This window comes from Rhipicephalus microplus, chromosome 9, assembly GCF_043290135.1.
Source record: "Rhipicephalus microplus isolate Deutch F79 chromosome 9, USDA_Rmic, whole genome shotgun sequence".
Taxonomy (NCBI): Eukaryota; Metazoa; Arthropoda; class Arachnida; order Ixodida; family Ixodidae; genus Rhipicephalus; species Rhipicephalus microplus.
Window position 1 is genome coordinate 16,483,770 of NC_134708.1, and position 11,698 is coordinate 16,495,467.

General features: G+C 41.9%; 1 protein-coding gene across 3 annotated transcripts in view; it reads left to right on the top strand.

Moving 5' to 3' along the window:
• Positions 1 to 9,780, top strand: part of Aps (diphosphoinositol polyphosphate phosphohydrolase 1 Aps) — an 83,131-nt gene extending 73,351 nt beyond the window's left edge. For all 3 annotated transcript variants that reach the window (XM_037415508.2, XM_037415509.2, XM_075873191.1), the window contains 2 exons: positions 3,950 to 4,034; positions 6,230 to 9,780. In XM_037415508.2, the coding sequence (XP_037271405.2) occupies positions 3,950 to 4,034; positions 6,230 to 6,342 (198 nt within the window). In that variant the 3' untranslated portion in view covers positions 6,343 to 9,780. The remainder of the gene's footprint in view (positions 1 to 3,949; positions 4,035 to 6,229) is intronic.
• The last annotated feature ends 1,918 nt before the right edge of the window (positions 9,781 to 11,698 follow it).

Sequence of the window (11,698 nt, forward strand, 5' to 3'; positions counted from 1 at the left end):
TGTTATAACTGCTGCAGTCAGTAAGTAGCACCAACACTAGTACAGTCGCCGTGCTGGCACAGCACTAGCATTGCTGCTTGTTGGCACTTCCTCTCTTTTTCACTATACCTGCCAAGTCTGCCTGATTTTTCGGGAGCCCACTGAATTTTGACCCTTTCTTAGCTTTGTACAATCGGCAGGGAAGTCTCCTGGAACTCGAAATCCTGTCGGATCTTGTTAGCATCGTACATGTTGGTCAGTCTTCTGGCACGAGGCTAGCACATTTTGAACATCAAACATCTAGTAAAGCTCAATTAGCATTGAAGTGTGTATGGCCAATTGTTTCCAGGCAGCAAGCTACTGTCCAATTGTATTGCCAAAAAAGTTGGGGAGCTGTTGCTTGAAGATGTTCAATCTTGTAACCTCACGCACGTGGGTCTCAAACTAGACACGAGGAGTTTTGTCGAGGTAGAGTATCGCATTTGCCAGCATAACGGTTGCATCGCAGCCATACTGCTTGCTCATGCGCTCGTACATGCTGAGCCACTTGTTCTCGTCGACGTTGCTCTCCCCAGAAAATTGTTCCGGGATCATGGGATTGCGACATGGCGATGTACTGGGTTGTTGTTGGTGATTTTGCTGGCGTAGTTGGGGAAGGCAAGTTTCACCTGGAGCCATCGTAGTAGACCGCAGGAAGTGTCCACTGCATAGCTCTATCGACAAAGTACCCCGCACTTCCACTGAAAATGTCATAGCAATAACATTGAGTTATCTCCAAACCACAGTACTGCTTGCATGCGTATGTTAACTTCTTCACCTTCCTCCTAGATGCCTTTCAGAGTAAATCCCACTATGCAGTGTTAATATCAGTGAAAACCATACAACAATATCGATAAAAATCTGGCCAACCCAATCCGATCGAGGCTTTTTGTGAACCCATTGCATTTACCTATATGTAAACCGATTTAGGAGGCATTATTGTAAACATACAGTAGAATGGCCATTGATGTAAATGTATTTGTAGTTAGGAAATCATACCTGCATTGTTTGGCCACTCTAAGCCATTTTAAAAGGGACCTGCAACACTTTTTAGCATGGTCAGAAAACGCTGCCGATCGGTAGTAGAGGCTCCGGACAACACGCGAGCCAAATATTATAGCGCAGCACGTGGCCTGGAATTCCCAATAAATTATCAGTCGGCTACAAATTGCTTTCTCTTCTCTCTACAAATGACTGAAGATGCTCGAAAATCACTCGTAGAAAGCCCATTTGTCAGCCATTGGCTGATTTGAACATCGATGGCTGGTTCGGTCATTACAGAGATCGCTGCAGGAGGCCGCGACTTGTTCACGTGTGTGCGTGCGATCACACCGAAAAAAAGCCATGCACTCGAAGAAAAAAAAATGAAACAGTGTTCAAGGTCACGAGGTGCGCATTATGTATTTTCTCTTTTTCTGCCCCTGCCATTTCTCCCTGCCTAACTACCAGCGCTTTCGTTGGGGCGAGATAAGAGAGAATGCAACTGCAGCATGCGGCAAGTCTTTGCAACTCCACTTGCACTGGACGGATTCTTAAAATGTTTGTAGTGTTGAACTCGTGAGGCAATAAGCTCTTCCAATTAGTTCATTACATTGTTAATTGGAAAAGCGTTTCAGGGCCCCTTTGAGACTGCAACGCCAATATTTATGCTTACAGAACTGCTCAGGACCCCCATTTTCTTGTCGTTTTTTGTGAACAATAAAAAAATAATAAACAAGGTGGTGAGGTAACTTGACGCACCTACTCCACCGCTCGCTTCCACCATCATTTTCTGGGATCTCCTGGATTCAGATTGCTCGAGTTCGGCAGGGATGCCATATCTGCTTTCACTGACACTCATTGTCGCATTCACTGATTCATTGTCGCATCCCCCCGACACTTACTCGCACCCACCGGACCATGCTTGAGTCCACTTCAACGCGTTTGCCTTCAGTCATGTATGTTCTGACTGACTTGCCAAAAGTCGCCCGTGTTCACGCCCATACTCACCCAGGCCGCCATCACTAATTTTCATTGGCGCTCTTGGTAACCAGCACTCATTCCTGTTCCCATTCAAGTCGCCTCTCGACGCTAAAATTAATGTCAAGCGAGTACCCGTCAGTGCACGCGCGAGTGAGTATGCTCACCCGTGAGCGTGGCAGAGGACTCTGCCTTGATGATAACCCATTAATCTTTTTTTTCTTTTTGCTCCATTGTGGGAAATGTGAATATTCTCCAGGATAGCATCTTCGTAAGCATAGGTGTTCTTGAGGAAGCACATGGGGGTAGAGAAGGCTTTGCTGAGTGCGCCAAAGTATTCTACGTGGTTATCTCGTTTCAATGCCCTTTCTAACAATAATCTCTTTTAGCCGCCTTCGTACTTTGCCAGTGGTCTGAGTGTGACCCATTCCTGGATTATCAGTGAGATCAACCCACTATGAGCACTGGATGATAATGATAAAGAATCAAGAAGGCATGGCTAGAAACTAGTGACCCCATTCATCCAAGTGCCATGCATTGTAATCACTGTTGAGGCAAACTTCACTATTTATCTATCAGTGTCCTCCTGTAACATGTTTATTAGTACTATGCAACAATGCTGTGCATGTGCCCACTGCCTGTCTTTGCAATACTGAGGCTCGTGGCATTTGTAGAACGCTGCCATTTCAGCTACATGAGAAGTGCTTTGCGTGCAGTTGAGAACTACCATCTCGCATTCGGTATTTTTAACACTGCTGTCACATCGGCATGCTGCCAAAACTACGGTGTGTGTTAGTGTGTGTTACAGTGTGTCCCATATCATGAGTGACTATGGGTGAGCATGCGTGGGATGCGTTATCATGAATGCATCCAATTGTGATGCGATGCTTTAAAAAAAACTGCAACAAAATTTTGGAATGTCTGAAAATTTATTGTTCCACTCTGTTTATACAATGCTGCCTCTGTGCCAGCTTTTGCGTTTCGAACAGGTTAATGCACATCACAAAAAAAAATTGCTAAAATTCGACATTTGCAATACAACAGAGATCATTGTTGCCATTCATTGGAAACTATGAAAAATCTGGATTTTTGAAAACCAGAACTCCTCATCAGTGTGGAATCTGAGAGCGGGAGTGGCGGGTGGGGGACACCTTGTGTGTTTTTTAGTTTCACGCTGCGAGTTTCAGTATGCATCATCAACACGCCATAAATACCGTCTTTATGAAAGCAGTCTGTTTGACGACCCTCATATCCTACAAAAGCATTCATCGGGCAATAGTTTGAACGGTAATTCTCCAAGAAACCTGCTCGAATGCAGAAATATTCAACATTACCTCAGAATTGTTTGTTTTTGTTTGCAGCCGTAAATGCTAACATCTAGAGCGAATGTAAGTGATTTGACTGCAGAATAAAGCATTACGACTCGTAACAAAGCATTACAATTCATTAATCCGCAACTCTTACAGCCACAAGGTCTTTGTGGCACAGTGCTCATTGTGTCCAATTTAGGGCATTAAGTCATTGACATCATCACTTCTGTCTGTGTTTTTTAACCTTTTTCTTTCGTAGAGGCCAAGTGAGCAAAGATGCCAGGTGTTGTCTGGTGACGCAGTCAGAGAATGTCATCATGCTGTAAAACTTCAGTGAAGGTTTTCATGAATAGAAATAAACACAAGGCTCCTTTTTATTTCAAGTATTTGAAATAAATATGCAAGTCACTATACCTTGTTACTTCAACAAACCTATCTTGTCATTGGCCTACTTTCTTGCTGTAAAATCTTTTGTTCACTCATTCAATAACATTAAACACTTTTGACTTAGCATATGTACAGTACGACATCGTGTTAGAATGAAACGTAACTGATAAGAAATAAAATTAGTAAATGGAGTACGCACTTCTGCTGCGGAACTGAGAAACTCTTGTTCTCTCATAAACGCTATGCGGCTTGCCTTTTTGTATTTTTACTTTCAGAACTCTGAGAGGAAACACCGCACAATGGTATTTATTTTGGAAGTCACAGAGGAGCTTGAGGAATGGGAGGACTCCAAGAACATAGGTGAGGACCTCGTGGTTGCATCTAGTGCATGTTTACTGTACCAGTACACGAAATGATTGCGTCGTATACGTTGTACTAGTAAACCAAGACACATCCACGCATTTCATTCAATCACCCTGACAACTGTTGGGACTATTCAAATTTGGTCAGTGCACGTGCATGCTTGCATTGTTTACTGACAAACGGAAATCAGGACCATCAAGCGTACTGATAGCTGCGACACCCTTTTTCCAGAGAGAAGGTGTATTATCGATCTGATGTAGGCAAGAAATGTGCTACTCGGGTTTTGAATTTTTCTTCTTCTATTCATGTTTATGGTGCCATTTCATGTTGTTCTCATGTTCTTTCCCTCTGCATGTGTTATTTGAAGTTTATTTTTTCCTGTCTTTATCTTTCCCATGGCCATGTGACAGTTTAGGTTCAGGAAGTGTGACACGTCCAACACTCGCAGCCTTTCATTTTATTCTTCCTTTGTTCGTAGAGTCAATGTACTTAGGCGTAACTCAGGTGCCTATCTAACAACAGGGGAACAGAAAAGTCTAATTTTCAAGCAATCATCGTACCGAAATTGATGAGCTTTCTTCTGTGCGAAACCAAAAGTTCAAATTTTTTGATATAGCAAGCAAGGAGCTTACTTAGAGCAAAGTAGCAAAAACGCCGACCAAGGTAAAATACAAGGCTCCCTGTGAAAAAGGCTCCCGCCTGGGGAGCCGAAATGCGTTGTTAATTTTTGTGTATTCTACCTTGGTCGGCATTTTTTTTTTTTACTTTGCTCTATGTTTGTCCCCGACCAGACGGGATTCCATCGCACTCTTGACTATACAAGGAGCTTATTTTAGGCCACGAAACTTTAATGTAAGTTATTAAAATTCGCCAACCTAATCTTTTGGTTGTTTGAAGTTTAGTATACTTTGCTAGGCCCTCTCCTAGGAGTTTGGTTAGATCCTTGACACTGGTGTAGCATTCTAAAAACTGCTATAAAGTTCTTCTAGCAGGACGCTCTTCTGCAGTTCCAGATTACATGCTACCATCCTCGTCCTCATTATTGGCAGTTTCCTTTTTTTTTTTTACATCATCTGCCCTTCCCCAAAAATGAGCAGTCAACAAATATTTGACTCCGAATGATTTCTCAGCTCCTTTATTATGATATTGATGGAAATGTACTTCGAAGGTGTTGTGTCTAAATGCCTCGTTATGATTATGACAGTGCACACAAACATCGCAAACGACACGGATGAAAGAAAGACATGACATGGCCGACTTTGAACTTTGAACTAGAATTTTAGAATTATAGTCCTGTCATGTGTGTTTCTTTTGTCTTTGTCATTTATTCTGCTTGTGTACTGTAAAACCTGATTACAAGAGACGCTGTTACAAAGGACACTTGACCATAAGAGACTTCGAAAAATGGTTTGGTTGGTTTTTGCATTGTTTGTCATGTTAACGGCATTACATAGAAAAGCAGTTATGGCTGTGTCCCAATTCTAGAGAGCATCGTAGACACAGTTAACAGAAGAAATGTCTGACTGAGGAGAGACTTTCTAGCTTCCCGCATGTAAATTCCTCGCTACATGTGCAGGAGACATGGCCCAGACGAACTAGTGCAAGGTGGCCGATGTCATACAGACTGGTATGCGCTGTAATCGGTCGTTCCCTTGGTCCGATTCTATCGCGTTCCACAGCTGCATTTCATGCCTTGGGTGTTTGCAACCACAAATTGCGCCGTATTTTCTCCAATTGTGCTTTTATAATTGCTGTCGCTCTCTCGTGCTGCGCCTGAGACAATGTACCGTTGAGTTGGATTTCTGTCACATTGTCCATGGTGCTGGTCAGTCTGTATGTCGCATGCTTTACCTCAAGTAGATATAAAGGAAGCTAATACAATCAACAGTCACCGAGAAACATATGGTGAATGACTGCTTCAAGCCATTCTGAGCAATTTTCTGTAGATGTGTTTAAAAACATGTTGATTCTGACATATAATAAGGAGACTTCGTCAGACTACTCAGTATACTTGGTATTTCTGTTTATAAGAGACCGCGGTTACAAGAGACACGTTTCTTGGGTCCCTTGACTGTATCCTATAACGAGCTTTTACTGTAACCTGTAGAGATAAATGGGGTATTTTTGCTGATGATGGTTTCTAAGAGTTGTATGTGCTTTTTTTTTTTTTTTTTTTGTCTCGACTGATGCAGGTCGCAAGCGGAAGTGGTTTCCCATTGACGAAGCGTTGCGTGTCCTCGCCGTTTCAAAGCCTGTACAGTGCAATTACGTTAAGCTGCTCATGAAGAACGACAAGGTGCCATGACCTTCATGGCTGCCTTAGTGTTGTTTTTCTTTTTTTCTTTCCAACCAGTCTCCTTCACCATACCTCGTCCCGTTATCACTCGGGTTTTCTTTTTATTTTTTTTTCCTCTGCCTATCCGACAGTTGTCATTACATAAGAGTAACCATAAAAAACGAGGTAAACAAACACACAGACTTCAGATATGCGTGCTTAATGAGTTTGTTTTTGGTTCTTTCAGTTATTTTCGACAGAGCCTTGTTAAATGTATAGTTGACGTGTTGCATCCGTCAAGCCTGTTTGTGCCATCTCATTAGAACACAATTGGTGTTTGTTTGTAATGTATTTAAAGCTTACGCAGCTGTTATACTCTGAAGCACACAAATCGAAGGAACCTGCTGGGGAGTGTTCAAGTTAACTACAGACTTTAGTAAGTTACTAAAGCTTGTACCCAAGCAAGCCAGTCGGTTCCAGTGTAGTGTTGGTGCCTCTGCGATTTCATTGCAGTGCCATAGTCAAATGCAAACTCGCACTATTAGAAAAGACAAGTTTTTATAGAGTTAGCTAGAGGAGTTTACGATCTCTAATGTAAAGATATGTCGAAATTTCAAGATATCTACTCAGTGCAAAACACTTGGATAGTTATTTTCCTGCTTCAGCAATGTTCCTTTTACAAACAATGCCCAATAAATGTGTTGCTATTTAATTAAGCTTGAGTTTTCAGATGAGTTAATGCTTTGAATCTTGGAAGTGCTATGTCCTGACAAAGCTTACACCAAATTCTTGTCGAACCAGTCGTGTGTGCTTATCCCACACTGTCCCAGTTTTTTGCAAAAAATCTCTCTTCCATAGCATAACGAGAATCCAAATTTTTTTGTCTTTCTTCTCTTGAGTAACTAAACCTCGTACAATTCTACATCCATAATTACAACCATGAAATCATCTGTAACGTGCAAGATTAAAAGTTGGCCCTGAAGTACCGTAGAGTTGCAGTTTGAGGTACAGCCTTTTTGAGGAAAGTAATTTAAAGCTCCCTCATTTCGTGTCTGGCGCAAGTGGGCTCGACTGTATTAGTCTGCATTGCCAACATGGATTTCCGATATCCTGGCTAGGTTGTGGTGATATTCAGCTTCTTCACATTTTCAGAAATGTAAACGGTGTAAGTGGCAAGGGACAGTGGAGCATGACAAGCAATTACTGACTTGTGCGTTTTGTGTATCTTGAAAGAGAAGTGACTGCATGTAGCTCTGAAAGTCATGCATGCATGCTGCAAGCTGGAATCACTTGGAAGTTTAGTATAATAAGGTCAAGATGATACTAATATCACCTTCAGGCACAAAACATGATGCACTGTCTGCAAATGCATCAAATTCGCATGGCATGGTTCCAAGGCACTCAGTATTACATACTGGTAAATGAAATGAAGGAATGTGTTGTTTTGTGAGAGTTTCAGTAATTAATGTTAATTAGCATGTAATTGAGTATTTAATTGCTTTGAAATCTGTCATTTTCAATACTTGCATGAAAATAATTATACATTTGGCCCAAAATGCACGGACAGTTTCTTTCGTAGTTGTACTTGTTTTGAGGGAAGAAAAAATATATATTCTCGCCATTAATCTTGGAACGCAGCACTTCAAGCGATTGTCGGACATGGTAGTGTCTGCACCCAAGTGATCCTCTGCAGAAATACGCAGCACAGTGAAGTTAAAGGAACATTAGTTATCCATTGGGGAAGCCTGTGCAGACGTGCTTTCTGTGTTTCAAGTAATTGGAAGGAACACTCAATGCATGGCGCTCCTCCGAAGTCAATGTGTACAATTGGCACTGAAGGCGCCAATTGCACGGCAATTACGTGCATGGCACTTGAAGGTGATATACAAGGAACGAGTGACGTCATTAGTGGTAAAAATGCAGTTTTATGTCCTTCAAAAAAGAACTTCTGCTGAGAGCCTGTGGTTGTTTGTCATCTTACGTTGCCACTTGTTGTTTGTACCATTTACTTTTGCGAGAAGATGTATAAACTCGTAACTGCTAGCAACTCTACTGCGGCTTCTTCATTGATATTGCACAGTCATAATCCATGATTGTTGTGTGTTAGCATTACTGTTCCATACACTGAAACACTTTTTCTGCGGGCTGTCGGGTTTGGCATGGAGGAAAAAAAAAAGAAAACCTTCTTCTCTATCTAATGGGCACGAATAGAGGAATGGAGAGAGAAAAGCTTTTGTGCCTGTGAGTATATGTATGCGTGTCTGTGTAAAAGTGTGGCAAGTGAGAGAAACTGTTGATTATACTTATTACGAAAAGAGCGGCGCACTAGAATTGAGCGATAGTTCGTATTGTGGAAGGGGGGAAGGATGAGGGCAGTTGTGAACAGAATGAAAGCAAGAGCGTCTTGTTGAACTTGTTGCGGTGAAGGCCCAATCGAAGTGAAGCCGTTGCTCGCAAGCGCCACAGCATACAGTTCGTTCTTTTTTTGGGGGGGGGGGGGGGACAAGAACTATTGACCCCTTGTTTTTGTTTTTCAATTTTTACTTTTAATCGCGAACATCAGCCACTTTGACTAGGCAGTACGTCAAAATACGTCGTTTCATACGTTGTTGTGTTCGAAAGAAACGCCGATAGTGTGTTGTTACCTTGCTTTCTCGGAGGGCCTCTGTCAAGTGTAACAAAAGTTCTGTTCACTACCGGGAATCGAGGAATGACCAAAGGCACCTGCAATGTCTTAATGAAATTAATATTCTTTAAGGACTGTACATTACAAATGCAATGTGCAACATTTACAAAAAATTGCGATATCTGACATAAGCTTAGGTGCAAGTAGTAGCTTAAGAAGATTTTGGCATCGCGATTTGCCGATTTTTGAGGGCGTTCGTAAACAACCCGTAATGTCTTTTTACAGAAAGCTGCCTTTTTTTGTACGCAACTTGCCATGTACAGTTTGCATCAAAGATGAGGACTGCTGCGAGAGCGGCATTTTGCCTCCTCCAATAGCGCGACGTCATATAGTTAACGATTGGTAGTTAACGAGTGAACATTGCCACCACAGAGATTTGATTGGGCATTGCGGAAATGGTTGTTGTGGAGTGAATGCTTTCGGACTGTCTGAAAAATGTCCGTGACATATTTGTATGTGTTTTTTTTTCTGGGTTTGTATGTGTGTGTGCATTAGGAGACCTCCCCCTGCTTACTTTTATTTTACTTTTTGTCTGCCTCGAACATTGCAAACGTTTGCTATGCCGGACATAGGCACGCCTCCCCCGGAAACGATCATCGTTTTTACACGAGAAAAGTCGTTATGTGTTGCCTACGCTTGTTTTTCGTGGAGCCGTGTTCTCTCCCAGCCAAACAAATAAGAAAATGTCTTAACGCCGTGCCGTGGCTGTTGGGCATGGGAGCAAAAAAATATGACTCGAAACACATTTGGGTTGATATCTCATTAAACGGTTGATTCGGTGACTGGTGTGGAACTTGTCGTTCATTTTCAGTATTGCTGATCTCTGGAGTAGTGGAACACATCATGCGGGTAATGACCAATTGTTGAACTCGGGAACGTTTGTATTAAAGCCAACATTTTCAAACCAGAACGTGAAGCAGTTTCACAAAACATTGTTACAGTGATGAGAAGACGTAAGCACGAAATGCACCTGCGTCCAACATCAATGGCCCTTGGTTTTAATGAATGCGAGAACAATTCTTTAACTACCCTGTCCCACTTTGGTCAGTCAATCCCCAATGAGCAAGTGAACCTGAGTGTTAAGAGTGTTGAGAGAATATCTATTTTTGATCGTAAGTCAAGCTCGTGAGCATTATTGTGGTCGTGCAGTCTCAATGTTTGCATGCATGCGCAGTTGTTCGTAGAGTTCAGCGATTCAACGACATATGACAAGTTGTAGAGTAAAAATTGCCAAGTCAGATAGGTTCACAATCGCACCAACTTCAGTTAGCCATAACAGAACAAAATAAGCATGTTGTGTAAAGCTCCCAAAGAGTTTTCAAGGTCCTAGGTAATCATTAGAGGTCGGGTATGTCAGATTTTAATATTCTTTTGCATATTTGACGTGCATTAATAGCACACTTGCATCACTACTTAAGAATGCTACTTATTGCTATCTGTATAACTCGCGGAATAGATCCCAGCCACGGTGGTTGCATTACTATAGATGTGACATGCTAGAGATCTGTCTACTGTGAAATGTTCATGCATGTTAAAAAACACCAGATGGTCGATATTTTCCGAGCCTCGGGTTGCCTTTTAGCGTGTAAAATCACAAGTCATTACTGCGTATGCCTTAAAGGTATGTGAGCACCATTTAGCTTAATTGCTACCACCTTGCATAAATTGATTTTAATCAGTCCCTGTGCATAGTTTAGGCCTTGTCATGAGACACAGTTGAAATGGCCCAACGGAAGTAAGTAAATCGAGAATCGTGCATGCCTGCGGACATATACAAATTCATCGTATAATGGCGAATATCTTATGTTCTAAATGTACCGACTAGCATACTTACAATTTTTGATTTATGTGCAGTACAAAGATAAACTTGTTTCAAAAGGGGGGCCAAATTTTGGACATGGTCATTTTTTTCAAGCACTTCATCTTTGCACTTACACCTGCCCACCCCCTCCCCCTCGCCTTTTTACCCCAGAAAGTGTACAGTGGCAACAAAAATTCTAGCTTTTGTTTCAACAGTAGGTATTTGTCCTCAACTTCCAAGGTTGGCACGTTTGAGCAAAATACTGCATACCTACTGTAGTAGGTTCGCAGCTATGGTGTTTTTCTGTTGAACGCAAGAGCATTGATTTAATCCCCAGTTGTTGAGTGCACACTCGGATGGAGGTGAAACACAAGAAATCGCCAACAATTAAGGTGACCCTTCATACAAAATCTGAACGCAACATTATGCATATTTTCGCTGTAGTACGTGCCGGTTGCGACGGTGTGATATGCACGGTCGCCAGGCAGCACAAACTGCAACAGCGTGAATCGTGTGCGTTTCCGTGCACGTAATATAATTGTAGAATTGCTGAACACTGCAGTTTGAATGACTGTTGTATCATCGATTTGGAACACTACAGTGTCAGTTAGCAAAAGGGGGACACAATCCGCAAATGGCATGGGCACCTGGACACTGTTTTTGAGTATGCTTGTTCTTAGATTTAGGTAAAGAGTTAACAGATAAGTAAGGATAGCATGGTAAGGAGCTACGATTCGTAGGATAAAGGGTCTCCCTAGTTTCAGCTTTATATCTCAAGAAATGTTCATTGTTTTATTGTGAAAGTTTGCATGTCGAATGAGAATGTTTTTTGACCGTCACTCAGTGAAATATTTTTCTGGAAGCCTTATTTGTTTTCGAATACTCCATTTCAAGCTGGG